This window comes from Impatiens glandulifera, chromosome 3, assembly GCF_907164915.1.
Source record: "Impatiens glandulifera chromosome 3, dImpGla2.1, whole genome shotgun sequence".
Classification (NCBI taxonomy): domain Eukaryota; kingdom Viridiplantae; phylum Streptophyta; class Magnoliopsida; order Ericales; family Balsaminaceae; genus Impatiens; species Impatiens glandulifera.
This window is the reverse complement of record NC_061864.1, coordinates 11,632,025-11,650,901: the sequence shown is the minus strand read 5'-3', so window position 1 is coordinate 11,650,901 and position 18,877 is coordinate 11,632,025. Positions and strand designations below refer to the sequence as shown.

Below are 18,877 nucleotides of genomic sequence, written 5' to 3'. Positions count from 1 at the left end.
TAAGAATCTCACTCAAGATTTTTATTTATTTTCTCGCATTAGAAGATAATGCAATGATTTTTTCTTGGTTCGTTTGAGAGTTTCTCTCAAAATGTCTCCACATCAACTTATAAGTGTCTTTCATTAGTATTTCCCTCATTGGTCTTTCATTCCTATTGTGTGTTAATTGGATTGTGTCAATCCTTAATCACCCGCCAACTCAATACAATCTTGCAATTTGGCCTGAAGGATTGCCCTGTCAACATATCGACAATGTTATCATCGGTAAACACCATTTTGATAACAACTATCATACTCGATCATATTTTTGTCAAGTGTAAAGCACACATAATCTCACCACTGTCTTCATCTTGATTAGCTCTTCCAATAAGATAAAAGATCATAACTAAAAAGATACAAATTTTTTAATCTCAAACAAGTCAAATAAAACTAAAATTGCAGACACTTTAAGCCCCCCCAAAAAAAATTTTGAGACGTCCAAACTTTGATCCGATCGTTGAAAATGTAGAGGAATGAGTTACCAATCTTCTCGACAAAATCTCAGCGCAATCAGACTTCGTTTGAATCTCCTATCGTCAGTTTGATGAACTCTGCGCGGCTATAGGTGAAAATCTACTGCTAAATTTTCTCTCTACCTCTCTTTTAATTTTGACTTCTTCAATAACCGTTTTCCAAAGAAAAATCTCTCCAAACATATTTTAGCTGAGAATTTCTTCAAGTCAAAGCCCTCGACATAGTGGAATAATGTCACTCATGTATGCCAAGACAACAATCGGTTATAATAAAACTTTCAACTAATTTTCAACAAGCATGAAGATGTATCGCTTGTTCTCCACATTCTTCTAGTCAAACCCTACATAGAAATAATCTAACAAACCATTTATATGATTAGTGCACCCTCAACTCATACCTTAGAAATTATCATTCTTGGTAGAACCCTTGAGGCATCAACACTTACTTGACAACTTCGCACCAGTATTTACCGGGATTGTCAACCAAAACCTATTCACAATGTTTGATGCAAATCCAAATCCGTCCCTTATACACACATATCAAACTACACTCTTGCAAAGAAACATTAAATCCACCCGCTTTAATTAGAAAACCATTTACAAGTTGCATCAATTGTCTTCCATAATCTGCAACATCGAATAAACACTCCACATTCTTTTTCAACTCCAATTTTCAATCTCCATATTGACGAATATCAAATCTCTTAGCAGATAAATCTCAAATCTCCATCTTTGAAAAATTCAAGTCAAACAAGCCTCAATACAAATTCAAGATCAAAGCTTTGAGAGTTTGATTAAAATCAAACTAGGTTTTACTTGTGAAAATTGGAATCAAATAGTTCTTAAACCTATTTTATGAAATTAAACGAGACTTAAATAAAAAGTCTTAGTTGTTAACCGCTTCAAAGATTCTTGACTTCTCTCTATATATTATATTATATCATAATATAATATCTATTTATATAAAATATATATGGAGATATATATATGGAATATATATGAAGATATATATTTTTTCCTTTTTATATTTTAATAAATCATTTGTCTCAAATTAAAATAAGTCAAAAGAATATACTTCATCTTCTTCATTCTGGTGTCGCTGCCTACATGATGACTTTTCGTCACTTGTACCCATTGGCACCTTCGAGAAGAATAAAAGACTCATTGTCTTCTTCTCAAAAACAACGTCACCCAAAACTAAGAAATATTTTAACGACCGTTGACATCTCCTTAGCAATTGAAGATTTCGACTCAAATCTTCACAGTGACTAATTTTTTTGCAACCAATGTCATTTTCTCAAATAGCCAACAATCTTCAACAAAAACACAAATTCGCAACAACTTCTTCAATGGTGGTTAGGGTTTCTATCATATCTTCACAAATAGATTAGATAAATATTCTTAAAACATGATCTGATACCACTTATTGAGAAAAAAATTAATCTAAACACACGATAAAGAAGATATAGAGATAAAGTGGTAAAAAATAATAAAGAACACAAGATATAACGAAGTTCGGCTACAATGCCTACATCCTCGGGGAGTCGTCCATTCTATTGATTTTTCATGGAATAATGGTCCAAGTAACCCTAAGTTACAATGTCTCTATGTTTATAAGTGTACATTAAAACCAAAAGACTAAACCACTACTTTTAAACCTAATAAAGACTTAAAGTCCAATTACAATATATAAATTTTAATAAAATATGAGCTCAAAACCCAACACAACGTAACATTGACCATCCACCATGGCGTGCTGTGTCTTGTGTCAGCACGGCCTAAGTGATCCGGCTCTAGTCATGACCCGAAGTTAGTTATGAGAGGTGGAAAAAAAGAATTTCTTAGAAAATAATACAATTACCAAGTTTGTTGTAAAAAGTTGATCAACAATTTGGAAATTTTGTTTTTACACAAAAATGAAGAAATTCGAAAAACACATATTGGACTAGGAAGAAACAAGTTTTAGTAGGAATTTGAGAATTTTGATTAATTAACTATTTTATATATTTTTTTCTTATTACAGTTTGCTGCTAAAATAAGACAGCCCAGTTATTGAGTAATATACTACACTATAATATTTGTATCCTTGAGCCCATATACTTAAAATAATGGGCTAGAATTCACAAATGTAGAACTAATTAAACTTCATGCTGATTATTTATGCTTAATACTTTTAAAATTGAAAATTTACATAAAATTATTACTAAGGTATAAGCTTCTCAAATTTAGAGTTTATTTTAAATTATACAAATTTAATTTTTAAAAAAAAATATTAATCATTCTCATATTATTATAATATATATATATATAATTAAATATTTTATATCTAACTAATTTTAAAAATTTATATATTAAAAAATAATAAATAAATAACACTATAAAAAATTATATTTATAAAATTAATTATATTTATTTATTTATTTGAATAAATAATAACATTTTGTTATTTATAAATATAAAATTGATTTTTTTAAAATATAAAATTGTATAAAATCGTAAAATCTTATTATTGTAAATTTAAAAGTGTAAAATCTTATTATCTATTTAAGAGTTAAATCGACTCGTTAATCTTTTTGAAATCATAAAATCATAAGATTTTAAAAAATTTAGTTATACTAACATCGATCTAAAAAAAATAAAAATACTATATTAGTTGTGCAAATAAATAAGTTTTATATATATTGTTGATAAATATATTGTTTTTAATATATATATGTGATATTAAATCAGTTGAATATAATTAATTTTTTTACTAAATATACATTCAATTAATCCACATTTGCTCATTATTTGTTTAGTAGGATGAAATATTACACTCTAATACTATATTTTACAAGTTTTTTTTAAAAAAAAAAAAAAAAAAAAAAAAAAACTAGCATGACTCCAATATTATATGAACTTCACTTTAATTTAATATGTTTTATGTGAGAATCGAATTCTTTAACATTTGTTGTCTTATACAACCATTCTTTTATCTCAACTACTTTATTGAGTTTTATATTTTATAATATTACATAGATATTTCAAGTCAATATTAATATATCTCCGGTTTTCTGAAGTCTTGAATTTGAACATGTCATTGTCATGTTACACGTCTGGCTAAATTAGTTGGGTTTTTTTAGCTAATTAGGTACTTAACTGGCATAGATTAATCGAATTTCGAAGAAAATGCGAAATCGTTGAGTTTTTTAGCTGATTATGTACTTAACTTGCAATGATTAGTCAAATTTCGAAGAAAATGCAAAATCATTGTTTTTATAAAATAATATATATATATACATAACTACCAAATTTATCCCAAAATTCAAATGTCCAAATTAATCTAAAAAATACATAAATAAAAATTCTTACACTCTCAATACTCAGTACAACACCATCTTAAACACAAACTAAAATTAATTTGTTATCCTCTTCCAATGGTTGGTGACATGTAGTAGCCATTATACAATCATCTTTCTCTTTTGGAGACATTGATTCTTTGTTGTCTCTCTGTTCATTATTGTGTATATAATTGAGGGTAAGTTTATTGCGGTTGAAATGTTGATCTTGTTCTGGATCTAGATCTCCAATATCAATGGAATTGCTTTCTTCTTCTACACCATTATTAATGTGTTTTGGGATTACCAGAAATTGAACAAAAATAAAGAATACTACTTTCACAAGAAGTGTGGCAATGAAAGCAATTAGAAGAAGATCAGACATCATCTATACTTCCATGAGTGGGTGCGAATGAATTTCTCGAATGTTCTTAACTAGCTAGATTTATTTTAATATTTTATGAATGAGTGAGTATTCTTATACTCATAACAAATTAATATTTATGATCTCCATAATCTTAGATGATTCAGAATATTACACATAATGGATAGAATTTAGTACAATTACTATTATATTACCATTATATTGTCTAATTGTTGAATAAATAGAAATAAAAAGATATTCAATTACCAAAATTTTAAAATACAACTCAATTGATTGAGATTATTGAAAATAAAATAACTAAAATCGATAAAGGACAAGTATCAAGATTTCAATTATTTCATTAAATCATATTAATTATCAAATTATTCTTATTTTAGTATTTTAGCTCAAAATTACTCTTTTTAATAAACAATATAATTTTCAAAATAATCTAATTATTTTTAAATAACCTCACATCAAACAATCCCTGAGAAATTCATAATGAAAGTAATATTTTTTAATAAACATTTTAAAATGAAAAAAAAAAATATATTATTAGGAAAATACATAAGAAATAATAAAATTTTCAAAAGTACCAACAATTGTGCAATGAAAAGGATTTATGAAAACATCAAGTTCTATTTATAGATAATGTATTCAAATTTCAATAATTTACTATATTTAAAATTATAATTGTTACTTGCTGTGCAAAAAAAAAAGTTTTATATGTATTGTACATAAATTATATATATTCTTATAAAACAAGACGAATATACATGTAATTAAACTAGTCAGAGTCAATTATTTGTTTTAATATTGTGGATATATAATTACATTTGAATTAACATATTATAACAATACATAAAATGTCCATTTACATGAATTATTATTAACTCTAGTCAACATTTATACTTACCTAATATAAAATTATTAAATATTTATGGTATTAGTGGAATCCACCCCCAATAAATTTAATCTGCAAATGAGTAAACAATACTAATAATGTGTTCCAATTTTTATGATAAAACACATGTATTCTTAATTAAGAATGTGACTTTTTTATAACAAAGTCATTGTTAATAATTGAATGAAAGTTTATTGTTGAATAGGTTAAGCCTAATGAAATATTACAAAAATATAATTCAACAAATTAAATATTTAATACTAAATAAACAAAATTGATTTAAAAACAAAGTAGAAGGGCGATGCTTTGATCATGTCCAAGTCTGAATATCGATTAGAGACTAATGTAATTTCTATTTATTAATATTTTTTAAAAATAATATATAAATATATAATTGTTTAATGTTATATTTAAAATATGTTAGATTGAGAGTTGAGACTCTTTATCGTTTATTAGGATTAATTAAGATTTTGGATTCCTTTTATCCTCATATAATGAGAATAAGAAGGGTTTCACTGTAATTGTTAAGATCTTTTTCAATTAAATTAAATATTTATAAAAAATGGAGCTATTTATTATTAAACTTATACCAAACTAAATTTTATTTTAAAGCATGAATAATTTATTATATACGTAACATTTATAAATAAATAAAAAATTAATATCAATCGAATTTCAACGAATTAAATGACTATTAAATTTCAGAAGTTGGTAGTTAAAACTATCGTTTCGCTGAAATTCGGTAGTTAATTAGTGATATATATTTTATTTATTTATAACACGTAGATAATAAAGTTGATAATGTTTACGAATGTTAAGACAAAACTTTAACAATAACAAGTCCGATTTTTATAACTTTAAGTCATAATAATAAGACTTATTTTTATAACTTTAACAATAAAATATCTAAATTGTAATTACAAAATTCGAACATAAATTTAATCGTTCCATAGTTTAATATATACAGGAGATGGTTCACCATTTTAGGTTGTCAAATAAATGTATAATTAATTGTTTTCTATATAATGAATAGTATAGTTATTTTATGAGATTTGGAAAACTTTGATCTTACTTGTATCATAATATAATACAAGTAGAGGAAACTTCATAGAAAAAAAGGACAAAATCGTCCTACAAAAGAAAGAGAAGCTAAGAAAATCCTTTCCTTTCTTCTTTCCTTCCTTCTTGCTAAAGGAATACATACCATGGCTACTGTCTCTACCCTGTCCTCTCCACGGAGCGAGCACCCCGAATCCGATCTTTCTCCAAACCATTCCAATCTCTCTCCGGCGATGATGCAACCGGAACCTACCGCCGCCGTCCAGGAGGATGGGAACGAGGCGCCCTCACAGGACCCTTATCCTCAAGCTACTCCCGTTCTATGTTCAAGCCCTACTCACGATCTCCAAGATCGGTCTTGCCTTCCTTCTCTCTCGCTTCTTCACGTCTCTTTCAATCAAGATCACGGTTGTTTCGCCACCGGCACCGATCGAGGATTCAGGATTTACAATTGCGATCCCTTACGTGAGATATTCCGTAGAGATTTTGACCATGGAGGCGGTGTCGGTACAGTGGAGATGCTTTTTCGCTGCAATATACTCGCATTGGTCGGTGGAGGGCCGGATCCGCGCTATCCGTTGAATAAGGTTATGATTTGGGATGATCATCAGAGTCGGTGCATCGGGGAGTTGTCATTCCGGTCGGAGGTTCGAGGAGTTCGGCTTAGGAGGGATCGGATTATGGTTGTTCTTGAGCAGAAAATCTTTGTATACAATTTTGCCGACTTGAGAATGTTGCATCAAATTGAGACGACTGTGAATCCTAAAGGTCTATGCTCGGTATCTCAAGCTGCCGGAACCTTTGTGCTGGTTTGCCCGGGTTTACAGAAGGGGCAAGTGAGAGTTGAGCATTATACCTCCAGGCGGACAAGGTTCATTATGGCTCATGATTCAAGAATTGCTTGTTTTGCTCTGACTCAGGATGGAAGCATGCTTGCCACAGCTAGCACAAAGGGAACTCTTGTGAGGATTTTCAATACGTCCGATGGATCATTGTTGCAAGAGGTAAGTTGACTTGCATTCCATATGCTCCATCATAATGAAGCATTATTGTGTAAAGTGGTACTATCTTGGGATAGTTATGGATAGATTGATCACACTCATTTAAAGATGGACTAATTAAGGACAAATCCAAGTTTAAAAGATGGACTAGTTCTTGTTTCACTTGATCAATAATTGGTTTCCTGGTTAGTTAGGGTTAAGTAAGTCTCTAGGATCACTAGTGTTATTGACATCATGTGATTATGCAATTCAGGTTAGACGCGGTGCAGATAGAGCAGAAATATATAGTCTTGCATTTTCTTCAACTGCTCAATGGCTGGCTGTATCAAGCGATAAAGGCACTGTCCATGTTTTCAACCTTAAAATTGATATGGGAAACTTAAGAACTGAAAGGCCTCAAGGAGTGTCTGACACTGTTCAGACTGTTTCATCACCCATTTCATCACTTTCTTTCATTAAGGGTAAGGTGCTACAACCCTACAAAGAGTTCATGAGAAGTCCCTTGTTTTCATTTAGTCACTGCCTAATATACACATTGCTTGAAGTCTTATTGATTTGGCAGCTTGGTTGGTTAAGATGATAATTTCCTTTCTACTTATATCCACTTAGCCAAGATTTGTTGATTCCTTTGTTCACTATCATTTTACTTTATATAGTTATAAAGAAACTTCATTTTGTTTCCATTTTTTTTAAAAAAAAAAGGAAACTTCATCTTGTTTGTTTTAGTGACATCCTCTAGAAGAGATTGAGTTTCCTGACTTGTTAGCTCAATGACTTCTTTGTAATTTATTTTCATTGACCTGTATCTTGGTTTTTCTTTTGATTCGAAAACACTGTTTTTTATTGGTTAAGAATTTGAAAGTTGTGGTTTATGTATATATTCCTTCTCCAGGTGTATTGCCCAAGTATTTCAGCTCTGAATGGTCTGTTGCTCAGTTTCGCTTACCTGAAGGTTCTCAATATATTGTTGCTTTTGGTCACCAAAGAAACACTGTTGTAATTCTGGGCCTGGACGGAAGGTGAGTGGGTAATTAGTTATGTGTGCCTAGTAATTGCCTAATTTGACCAAGAGATTGTTTGATGTGGATTATCTCCAAATAACCTAATTTCAAATCATCAACAGTTTTGAATTTATTACTGATTATATATGTATACTCAAATAACCCCAAATAACATGATTTTTCATAATCTACATCAAACAAGGTTGTTTGAAAATAACCACTTGGTTATTCAAATAACCCTAGATCAAACAAGGTTGTTTCAAATATTGGGTTCTTTTTATACCTTGCATTTCCTATGCTGGTTTCACTATGAATTCCTTGTGATCTTCTCTTTCTATCAGTCTTCTTCAAGTTAAGCATAAAAGAGTATGAGTTTAATATTTTATGTCAGCCCAAATGGGGTTAGCAGGGTGTCTGTAATTACATATTCACCTTGTTTGATCTTGGGGTTATTTTTCAAAATATTCAAGGTTATTTGAAAGAAGACATTAGAGAGTTGGTTTGATGATTTGGTAAAGTTGATTGAATAGTTAGTTATTTGATATGTGTCACGTGAAACAATGAGAAATGAATTAATGTATGAAATGCATGCAACAGCTTCTACCGGTGCCAGTACGATCCAACAAATGGGGGAGAGATGACTCAGTTGGAATATCACAACTTCCTCAAACCCGACGAAGCCTTCTAGCGCGGTGCTTGCTTCTCTGATGATGATACTTATGTTGTTATTGTCAATGTTCTTTCTTAATGAAATGTTGTAAATATTTGACCATAGTGTTGGCCAAATCAATGATTTACTACTCTGCTTCCTTCCGCTCATGTTTAATAATAACATTATGAAGCAACACGGGGACAACTACTCTAAATACTCTATGGAATATTGATGATGATGTGAATACATAAACCAAACCTTTAATGATTTCTTTCTTTTTAAGTTCTGTCTTCTAGATTTCTTTTGGTTTTGTTATAGGATTTGAATTCGGGTATATATCAGCAAAGCATAACAAAAAATAAAGAAATTATTTTCATTTTTGTATATTAAAATTGTGAGCCAAACTTAAATGGAATGAAGAAGAGCTGTTTGTTTGATTTGCACGCAATAATTAACTTAGAGTGAAAGCAATAACGACAATCAGAGATTTTTTCAAAAAAGAGAATGCGCATCCGGGGAATCGAACCCCGGTCAGTACCGTGGGAGGGTACTATGATACCACTACACCAGATGCGCTTATGTTTTGATAAAAAAATTATTAAAATATGACTAAGATCTGTAGACTTGCAATAAGTTGCATGATTCTATTATTAGTGTTTATTCTAAGATCTGAGTTTGCAGGTGGTAGGAAGGGTGTGATCTTTAGGGTTTTTTTGAGGGCATCATTTGTTGTTCGTACATAATCATAATCATCATCATCTAAGGAAGACAGACGATGAGGTTTGGTCTGTATTAATTAATCTAAGTATCCTCCCTCATGTATACGGTTCGTCATTTTATTAAGTTTCAAATTGAGTGCACATCTTCGTCTCTTTTATATCACATGTGTTTTTATGCAATGCATCCTTTACGTTCTTTAAATTTTAAAACACCTGATCATGAGAACACATGATGCTACATAATCATATATATGCTTGCTTTTCATAGTTGATGAAGGAGATATATATATATATAGATAACCCGGCCCGGCGATGATTAGTACTGTCCAAGCATGCAATTGAATTATTTGTTTCTGAAATTTATTCAATGTGTTTCAGTCGACACCCTGAGGTGAAGTGGGCTCAAAGGCAGGATAAGGTTTATATGACTGTGGAATTGCCAGATTCTAAAAATGCCAATATTAATCTTGATCCTCAAGGACTTTTTACATTCTCTGGTACTGCTGGACCTGAAAGCCTGAATTATGAATTAACATTGGATCTTTTTGATGAGGTTAATGTCGAGGTAATTAACAATACTTTGATCATTGAAGCAACGCGATATCTCTTTTAGATGGTTATATACATATATGTATTCTCATGAAGAACCATCATTGCATTTGATCTATCTCCCCACAGAAAAGCAAAATTAGTGTTGGTGTGAGGGGTATATTTTGTGTATTGGAGAAAGTCGAAATAAAATGGTGGAAGAAACTTCTGCGAGGAGATGGAAAGACGCCTCACAATGTGAAAGTAGATTGGGACAAATGGGTGGATGAAGATGATGATCAGGATACAGGTACGTACGTACTTGCCAATATTAATTAATCTAATTTGTTTTGAATGAATTTGAACTAGCTAGCTATATATGTAACATTTGAAATATACTGATCACTAGGCACAGCCGATTTAGACATGGGAGGCATGGATTTCTCGGTAAGACCACATATATAGACTGATTTGATTAATCAGTTTTGGGAAATTGAATTGGAAGTGCGCGCCCTCTTAATAATGTTGTGTTTATAACAGAATTTTGGTGATATGGAAGGAGGCATGGATGATGATGATGATGATAGTGATGAAGGTATAGCATAGACTATAGAGAGATATATCTTTACCAACTTCGGTTGTGTTGTGTTAATTTCTTGTTAGCCGTTGTAGATGATGATGAAGTTGGAACAGAAGCAAAGACAGATCAACACGAGGTTGTTAAGGAGGTCATGAGCTGAAAGAGTACCACAATGGTGTTGGAGGTTTAATTTAGTGAACTTTAATGATTTCATTCTGCATGACATATTCTTTCTGGGATGCATGAATACAACAAAACTTATTTTTCCTATGAATGCCATCAAAATTTGATAATTCTAAATATGTTTTTAAGAAAATATTGTATCTGAAGCTGCTGTTTTTTTCTTTGGTGGTTTTAGTAAGTAGTGCTCACTTTCTATATTTTACACTTTTTATGAAACTAGTCCGTTAACCCCACTGGTCGGAACCGAACCGATTATTGATTATTTAATCTTCTGGTCTGAATTGTTGGTGGGTGGGTGGGTGGGGAGAGAAAGGATAAATGGGAGATTTTTATTTTTAATAAAAATTATTATTTATTTTATTATTTTTAATATAATATAGTCAGGGCTGATTGATTTCCATTAATTAATATAATATCTTATAAAAAAAATTATTAAATAATTTTTAATACATTGATTATAATTTGTTATGTATCATTTAATGATTTAAATTAACTTAAAAGATCAAAATTTTGTTAAATTGATCAAGATTATATTTATCGGTAAAAAACATGTTTAGAGTAAAAATATATTAATCAGTTAATAAATGTTAATGAACTTAAAAATATAGTTTTAAAAATACTATTCAAATATCCATTTGTAACATATCATCAAATAATTTAAGTTGATTTGTGATAATTTGAGAAGATTTTTTTTTTTTTTTTTTTTTTTTGGTATAAAAAGACTTAAAAGATTATTTATATATAATAAAATTATAATTTTAAATAAAAAATATTTTATTTAATGAATCAAGTGATTTAATAAATAAAAAGAAAGTAAAATAATATTTATTTTTATTTTTATTATTTAAATAATCCAAAATTAAACAACACCTTAATTGTGAAAAAAAAATGTTGATGTGTAAGTGTGATTAACCTGCCAGAATTAGAAAATATATGTAATCCTTTGGACAAATTTTGTTGGCATTTGTATTTGATTTATTTTAATTAATTATTTTACAAATATGTTTAATGCTAATTTTTAGATATATAAAATTGTTCAACACATTATCAAACTTACTCATCATGATTTCTTTGTTTATGTTAAAATTTCTTTCTTTCTATGTAATTTTGAATAGACTATAATTATTATTTAACGTTTCAATAAAGTTGAGTGTATAAAAAAGCTTAGTAACATAAATGGTCCAAATAAAAGTACATGATACATATTGAACAATCATACAAAGTTAATGGCAATTAATTAATTATTGTTTTTTTTAATTGAGGACCTAAAAGAAAAGTTTAGTAATTCTTGGGAGGCGTTCGGTTGGATTACCCTCCTTCTTCTTCTTAACCTAGTTAGGGTAAGGCTTAAACCCTAAGAAGGAGAAATATTCTGTTGAGAGATGGAATCAATGGAGATGGATGTAGAAGAAGCTGTAACAATTCCAAAGCCCGACTCTTTCAAACGATGCGGACTCAAGAGCACAATCCAGACCAACTTTGGAGACGATTATGTTTTCCAAATCACCTCCAAGTATGTATATCTTCTCTTTCTCTCTTTCCCGATCTGTAAATTGAAGAGGCTAACCTCACAATCAAACTGATTTGGTAGGGATGATTGGTCTCTTATGGCGGTGTCTCTATCTACGAATTACCTAAAACTATACTCGCCTACAACAGGTCACTACTTAGGAGAATGTAAAGGTCATACATCCAATGTCAATGATATCTCCTTTTCTGATAATTCGAATATCCTGCATTCTTGCTCTTCTGATGGCTCCCTCAGATCCTGGGACACTAGATCATTCCAGCAGGTTCTTTTTCTTCTTCTTCTTCTTCCAACTCCCACCATAATTTTGTGCTTATTAGTTTACCTTTTGCAAAGGGCAGGTGTCTTGCTTGAATACAGGTCCTTCTCAAGAAATTTTCAGTTTTTCTTTTGGGGGAACAAGTGGAAATCTTGTAGCTGCTGGAACCAAATCCGAGGTTATTATTTGTTCATAGATATGTAAAATTTGATTTGATGTAATAAGTATAACTGATAGAAAGAAGAAGCTTTATGTAGATATTCTTCTGGGATTGGAGGACCAGGAAACAGGTTGCATGCTTGGAGGATTCTCATATCGATGATGTTACCCAGGTAAGTTTGTAATGAGTAATTCGATTTTGGTTATGTTTTTCATTGTAGTTTGAGTTGCGATTTTTCTGTAGGTTCACTTTATACCTGGCGTAGACAACAGGCTTGTCTCTGCTTCAATGGATGGGTTGATTTGTAACTTTGATACTAGTGGGAATATAAATGATGAAGATCATTTAGAGTCGGTAAGTAAAGGTTAATAATGCTCCAATTATATTACTACTTAAGCATATATAATCTTGGTTGTGCTCATTCTCTACCAATGAAAGGTGATTAATATTGGAACCTCAATAGCTAGAGTGGGATTTCTTGGTGAGAAGCTTTGGTGTCTGACACATATTGAAACTTTAAGGTAAAAAATTGCATTTTGTTTTGTTTTGTTTCCTTTGAATTTGGATTGTCATCATGTTGCCCATTTGGAAACAATTTCTGGATTGAAAAATTGGGCAACCTGGTTCTTATGGTTTTCTTTCTTGGGATGCTTAATTAGTGTTTGGGATTGGAAGGATGGAAGTAATGTGGTTCTTTTTGAGGATGCTCGATCATTGGCATCTAATAAGTGGTCATTAGATCAGGTATGTTTCTTATATTAAATATGTTTTAGTTTTTATGTGTTCCAAATAAATGATTTTGTACGTTCTGAACGATGTAGGTGGACTATTTTGTGGATTGTCACTACTCGAAAGAAGATGATTGTTTATGGGCAATTGGCGGTACGAATGGAGGCACGTTGGGTTACTTTCCTGTGAGTTATGGAGGATCCGGTGCAATAGGGTCTCCAGAAGCTGTTCTTCAAGGTGGGCACACAGGTGTAGTTAGGACCATACTGCCCATGAGTGGAAGAAGTGCATCCCAAATCGACAATGGCAGCATTTTGGGCTGGACTGGCGGTGAGGATGGTCGGTTGTGTTGTTGGTTGTCTGATAAATCATCTGATAGTATTACTTCTTCTTGGATATCAAGTGGGTTGCCAATCAAGAGTTCAAAGGATCGCAGGATAAAAAGACATCAGCCGTATTAGTCATACTTGTTACTACTACTGTTAACATATATTTTGTTATGCTTATATTATTATGGATTATTTATTATTAATGCATTCATAAAATATTTCAATTTTTTTCTTTTATAAAATTGCAATACTATTAGTTTGTTTACTTTTTGTTAGGGTGAAATACAATATTTGTTTATTATTTCAACATTGATACATTTTCCTTCAATTAATCTAACTTCCACTAACATTATTACCAAATAGATGTGGTTTTTCATCTATATATTTTTCACCATCTCTTTATTAATCTGCTAGAATAAAATATTAATCTTGTTCTACATAATATTTAGTGCCTGATTTGGGACAAGGAACACAAGTGAGTTAAATAAATGCCAGTAAATTCACATCGATAAAACCTTAAATGTGGATCAATGCTTCTTGATGGATATTGTCCAAAGTAGATCTTTGTCTGATTTCACAGTTACTCTATCTTCCTTGACAATGTTCGAGGTACTAACCAGGCCGCCGAATCTCATTTCAGTATCAGCTGCAAAAGGGGGCTTGATCAATATTGAGAACATAATGCCAACTGATTAATAGTGAATGTGAATGTTTAGGAATACTACTACTTACTCAGATTCCACTTAAGCCCAGTAGTTGTGGTGCTTAAAGATGGTTCCCCAATAGGAATAAGTCCACAGTGTGGACCTTCAATAGATGACTGAATACGAATTTCATGATGGTGAGTACGAGGCAAAAGATGGATCAGGGAATCATCCGATAAAAGAATTATTCGCAGCGATGAGAATCGATGTATAACATTGATGTTCCCAACCTCATGGTCGAAACGCCCACCAAGTGATCCAGTAACAAGAATGCACAACTGTAAATATTATATAACTCATAAGTATATCTCACATAATGGTGTTGTACAAGATGATTGATTTAGTGACTTACATTAGACTTGTCTGCAATTGGAGAGGAGTCCTTAATAAATGCCACGCATTTATGCAGATCTGTTGTGTCTTGATCTTGGCTTTCATCTATGATCTCGGTCCCCTGTGCAAATGAAATAATGTATCCTTAAACCACATATGTATTCCAGTTCAGTTCTCTCTAGTTCTAAATAGGGTACACATGTTATTCTTGATTAATAATGAGTAAATAAACGGTATTAGACTTATTTATGACTGTAGGAAATCCTATGTTTTGATATTCCAGTTCTATCCCTAATTCTCCCCATTTAAGATTTTGAATCCTAACATGATGTTGATTTCACTCAAGGGAATAATTGCCCTTTTTGCTGTTTTTGACACAACATCAACTTAAGGCTTTGTCAGCTCCATGCATACAACTTAGCAATGTTTATAATATAAGCAGATTTTACAAAATGCATTACTGTACTAATACCAAAGTTGATTTTGAGGTTATTTGAGTCAATTTGAAGTTCGAGGCGTATACAAATGAGTGAATGAGCTTACAAAAGATTATACATTTGCATAAAAGTGATTAATATCAGCTTATGGTTCACAAAACTTGAAGAAGAAAAACATGAAAAAATGAACTACAACTTACTCGTTATATGTTTTGATTAAAAACAAGTCAAATCCTATTTAGAAATTAATTTTTTAGATATGAGAGTACATTTGTCAAGAGTTTATGCAAACTGGAAAAAGAACTTGAGGAAATCAACTATTATAGCTCTCTATAGATTGTCTACTTTATTCGAGTTCATTGAGTCTGGTAAATATTGACAAAAATTGATTGTATATTTGTTAAACAGCGGAATCTGAATTCAAAATTGTGCTGACTGATCAATAAAGTAAAAGTAGATTCAAGTAACAAAGTTATTGATGTAAAAAATACATTGAATCAGATTTGATTACACGTTTCTACAAACAAGAAAGTGCATACTTACAAGGTCCTTGTAGAAACCTAGCACATCACTTCTGATTGAATCCATGTCTCCTTTGATTGCATCAGGCACATACCTAAAATAAAAAGAAAGAATAGTAGTGCATCCATATAACGGAAAAGAATATCGGTCAATTGAAGGAGTCAGTCAGGTTATTGGAAAGATTCAACACCTGTTCCTCACACTAGGTGCGTCTTCATTCGGCAACAGAAGAGGAAGTTCATCAAAGAGACGATTAGCTCCACCGTCGGCACATACACGAAATTGTGCTGCTCTACAAACAATAGGAGTAAGATTTCGTCAAGGAAATTCGGTCATGAATAAGTAATAGACTAAGGAGATGATAAATTGTAACACCGCGGTTCCCGTACCGTGCTTCCATAGAAGAGGAGCGAATCGAGGAAGGCGCTGGTTAAGAATAACGAGGGCGTAGGATGAAGTCGGAAGGTCGTCGGCGGCGGCGGGGATCGACGGCGAGAGAAAAGTGGAGGAGTGAATCATAACTTCCATTAGTTGATGCTGAAGAGAGAGATCTGAGAGATTCACTTTTTGTTTCTGAAAAGAGATAATTTGATTTTGGTCCAAAAGAAAAGGATGTAATAGCGCGCAAGTTACATATTTTATTGGAAAAGTCAACTAACAAATCTGTTCATCACTTAATAATTAAATTATATTATTAATGAGAATTTTAAGTTTAATTTATTACAATTATTGTTATAATCATAATTAATTTTTAAATTTATTAAAATAAAAAATAAAACTGATTTAATTTAATAATGTTAATAAAATCACATCTTATAAAATAGATAATAATTTGTAATAATATCAAAAAAATAAAATATAATGATAAAAAAAATTACATATCTTTATTTCAAAAATGACATAACAGAGTTTTTATTATCATAATAATTTATATTTTTTTAAATTTAAGAGATATATATAAAAAAATCTAACTTTGTCATAATAAGTCATTTTTATAAAAATAAATAAATAAATTATGTTATTTAAAATAAGGTTCTCTTCTTAAGAAGGGAAAATGTTACCAAGATTAAGTTCAGAATGAAGATTGGACTAACTCCTTCATAAAAATTATATTATAATAATTTTTTTTTAATAAATTAAATAATTTTTAATCTGTTTATAATTATATTTGGTACTAAAAGAATTGTTAATAATAAAATAAATGTTTCTGAATATATTCAAAGGAGATGTGGATACTTAGTTCTCCCGTCTCATTGATTTGATTAATTTATTGTAATATGTCATAAATTTGTAATTTTTTATTGTTGTTTTTCATTTCAAACTTTATTTTATCTCATAGTTTTAATAAAATAACACTAAATTATTATTATTTTTTTTAATATTAAAATAAATAAATTCATTCTCATTCTAGTTTATTATCAAAACTCATTCTCATTTTAATTATAGCATTCAAATCAAAGTAATGACGTTACAGGTTAAGTTAACTTATTATATAAATTTATTATATATATATATATATATATATATATATATATATATATATATATATATATATATATATAAATTATGTTATCATTCAATTTATTTGATAGATAAATTGGACGTATTTATGAATATCGATAGGTGATGTTTGATTTGTTACGAGTATTGATAATACAATACTTAATTAATCTTTAAAATAAATATGATAATTTTATACAATTTTTATATATTCTCACGCCAAAATTACTTTATGTATTTTGAAAAAATTCTTAACATAATATTTTATTATGAATTTCAAATTACAAAATATATAAAAGAAAACCACTTCATCAAAGTAGTAATTGAAATTATATATTCTGTTAACTAATTAATTTATTTTAATTGATGAAACATACTTGGTTGAGAGGAGAATGAGAGGATTCAAACCTAATTTTATTTGAATTTTTATAAAATCTCCACTAATTTAAAATGTTAAATTGAGATAAAAAAAATGAAATTATAGAAGTTATACTGCAATTATTATTCAATACTTTTGATATTTTAATTAATAAAAATAAATTCTTGAATTATTTAAATAAATATGTAATAAAATGAAAACAATCTAAACAACATCAAACATAAAGATTAAGTATCAACCAAAATTTACAATTTTTGGTGATCTTTCAACTCCTTATTCTAACTAAACCATTCAAATATAAATATTCAATTATTAATTATAATCTCATCTATTACTTGATTAGTGATGTAAAAATTAAAAATTAATTTTATTGAGTTTCAATAAACTAGAGTTTGTGTAAAATTAATCACACCAATGATTTTTTTTTCGTAAAAAATTCATAAAAATAAAAGGCATAGTTATGTTTTCAAGAATCTTTAAAGTAAATATAAATTTATATTCAAATTTGTCAAAATAAAATAAAATAAATAAGTTTGATTTTCAATGATAATAGATTATTACCATGTTAAATTGTCGGTGAGGTCACGACACACCGATACCTATCGTGTGCCAGCACAACACGCTTGAGGGCAGTGATTTATTACACAAAAAGATTAAAATAAATATAAATAAAGCTTAAGGGCTTATATATTAATAAAAAAATAGTTTAGGTACTTATTTGTATTTTTTAATGAAAATTTAAAGGCAATGAGCAGGCTCATGTGTTGTAATGACTAAAATGCACTTGTTTTTATCTCTTTTTAGCTAAAAAAAACAGGCTCATCTCCTTTTATTATTTAATTAATCTTGTATTAAATTAAAATCCACTTAAATTTCTAAATTAAAATTAAATATTAGTGTTTTATTTTAAAAGTTTCAAAATTTATAATTATATTTTTCATTAAATTAATTGCAACAGTTTTTGAAATATAATTATTAATAACTATAGGTAACATAAGCATTGGGAGAATCAGAGAGTGCGAGAGCTCATGCTGGTCCTGTCCTAGTCTTTGGGTTGACTCAGTCCCCTCTTTATAAACTTAATTGTACATCAATATTTATTAATTTCCCAAAAAATTAAACTTTAGTAAAAAAATATAATTTTTAATTTTTCAAAACTCATGGAATTTCTAGAATG

The 18,877-nt window shown here is 29.7% G+C and overlaps 4 protein-coding genes and 1 non-coding gene across 6 annotated transcripts; 3 read left to right on the top strand and 2 right to left on the bottom strand.

Annotated features, from left to right (window-relative positions):
• Window positions 1-6,262: 6,262 nt before the first annotated feature.
• On the top strand, window positions 6,263-9,084 carry LOC124931390 (autophagy-related protein 18a-like). The gene is made up of 4 exons (XM_047471840.1): window positions 6,263-7,160; window positions 7,411-7,618; window positions 8,050-8,176; window positions 8,756-9,084. Exons 1-4 carry the CDS (start codon window positions 6,303-6,305, stop codon window positions 8,844-8,846), a joined length of 1,284 nt encoding a protein of 427 aa, XP_047327796.1. The 5' UTR covers window positions 6,263-6,302; the 3' UTR covers window positions 8,847-9,084.
• A 231-nt stretch (window positions 9,085-9,315) lies between these two features.
• On the bottom strand, window positions 9,316-9,386 carry TRNAG-CCC. Its single transcript has one exon. It is a non-coding gene; the product is annotated as a tRNA-Gly (tRNA).
• A 497-nt stretch (window positions 9,387-9,883) lies between these two features.
• On the top strand, window positions 9,884-10,416 carry LOC124932705 (uncharacterized protein OsI_027940-like). Its single transcript, XM_047473370.1, has 2 exons — window positions 9,884-10,094; window positions 10,208-10,416. Exons 1-2 carry the CDS (start codon window positions 9,897-9,899, stop codon window positions 10,394-10,396), a joined length of 387 nt encoding a protein of 128 aa, XP_047329326.1. The 5' UTR covers window positions 9,884-9,896; the 3' UTR covers window positions 10,397-10,416.
• Window positions 10,417-12,128: 1,712 nt separating this feature from the next.
• Window positions 12,129-14,134, top strand: LOC124931171 (WD repeat-containing protein GTS1). Its single transcript, XM_047471566.1, has 8 exons — window positions 12,129-12,333; window positions 12,412-12,613; window positions 12,690-12,785; window positions 12,865-12,939; window positions 13,011-13,121; window positions 13,206-13,288; window positions 13,427-13,511; window positions 13,589-14,134. Exons 1-8 carry the CDS (start codon window positions 12,203-12,205, stop codon window positions 13,955-13,957), a joined length of 1,152 nt encoding a protein of 383 aa, XP_047327522.1. The 5' UTR covers window positions 12,129-12,202; the 3' UTR covers window positions 13,958-14,134.
• Window positions 14,135-14,193: 59 nt separating this feature from the next.
• Window positions 14,194-16,413, bottom strand: LOC124931172 (thiamine pyrophosphokinase 1). 2 transcript variants are annotated; one of them, XM_047471567.1, is made up of 6 exons: window positions 16,211-16,413; window positions 16,012-16,108; window positions 15,843-15,915; window positions 14,882-14,983; window positions 14,558-14,807; window positions 14,194-14,471 (listed from the first exon to the last, which is right to left on the bottom strand). In XM_047471567.1, the coding sequence occupies exons 1-6, from the start codon at window positions 16,347-16,349 to the stop codon at window positions 14,353-14,355; spliced, it is 780 nt and encodes a 259-aa protein (XP_047327523.1). In that variant the 5' UTR covers window positions 16,350-16,413; the 3' UTR covers window positions 14,194-14,352. The 2 variants fall into 2 exon arrangements, with proteins under 2 accessions (XP_047327523.1, XP_047327524.1); XM_047471568.1 differs by having other exon boundaries at window positions 14,195-14,471; window positions 16,012-16,113; window positions 16,211-16,363.
• Between the last annotated feature and the right edge of the window lie 2,464 nt (window positions 16,414-18,877).

Excerpts from the sequence above, each read along its gene's own strand:
- LOC124931172 (XM_047471567.1), bottom strand. The coding sequence starts at position 16,349 with ATGGAAGTTATGATTCACTCCTCCACTTTTCTCTCGCCGTCGATCCCC. Across the intron at positions 15,916-16,011 it reads GCACCTAGTGTGAGGAACAG|GTATGTGCCTGATGCAATCA; the intron begins GTGTTGAATCTT and ends TTTTTATTTTAG. Across the intron at positions 14,808-14,881 it reads CAATTGCAGACAAGTCTAAT|TTGTGCATTCTTGTTACTGG; the intron begins GTAAGTCACTAA and ends TAATATTTACAG.
- LOC124931171 (XM_047471566.1), top strand. The coding sequence starts at position 12,203 with ATGGAATCAATGGAGATGGATGTAGAAGAAGCTGTAACAATTCCAAAG. Across the intron at positions 12,334-12,411 it reads GTTTTCCAAATCACCTCCAA|GGATGATTGGTCTCTTATGG; the intron begins GTATGTATATCT and ends CTGATTTGGTAG. Across the intron at positions 12,614-12,689 it reads ACACTAGATCATTCCAGCAG|GTGTCTTGCTTGAATACAGG; the intron begins GTTCTTTTTCTT and ends TGCAAAGGGCAG.
- LOC124932705 (XM_047473370.1), top strand. The coding sequence starts at position 9,897 with ATGTGTTTCAGTCGACACCCTGAGGTGAAGTGGGCTCAAAGGCAGGAT. Across the intron at positions 10,095-10,207 it reads TTGATGAGGTTAATGTCGAG|AAAAGCAAAATTAGTGTTGG; the intron begins GTAATTAACAAT and ends ATCTCCCCACAG.
- LOC124931390 (XM_047471840.1), top strand. The coding sequence starts at position 6,303 with ATGGCTACTGTCTCTACCCTGTCCTCTCCACGGAGCGAGCACCCCGAA. Across the intron at positions 7,161-7,410 it reads ATGGATCATTGTTGCAAGAG|GTTAGACGCGGTGCAGATAG; the intron begins GTAAGTTGACTT and ends TATGCAATTCAG. Across the intron at positions 8,177-8,755 it reads ATTCTGGGCCTGGACGGAAG|CTTCTACCGGTGCCAGTACG; the intron begins GTGAGTGGGTAA and ends TGCATGCAACAG.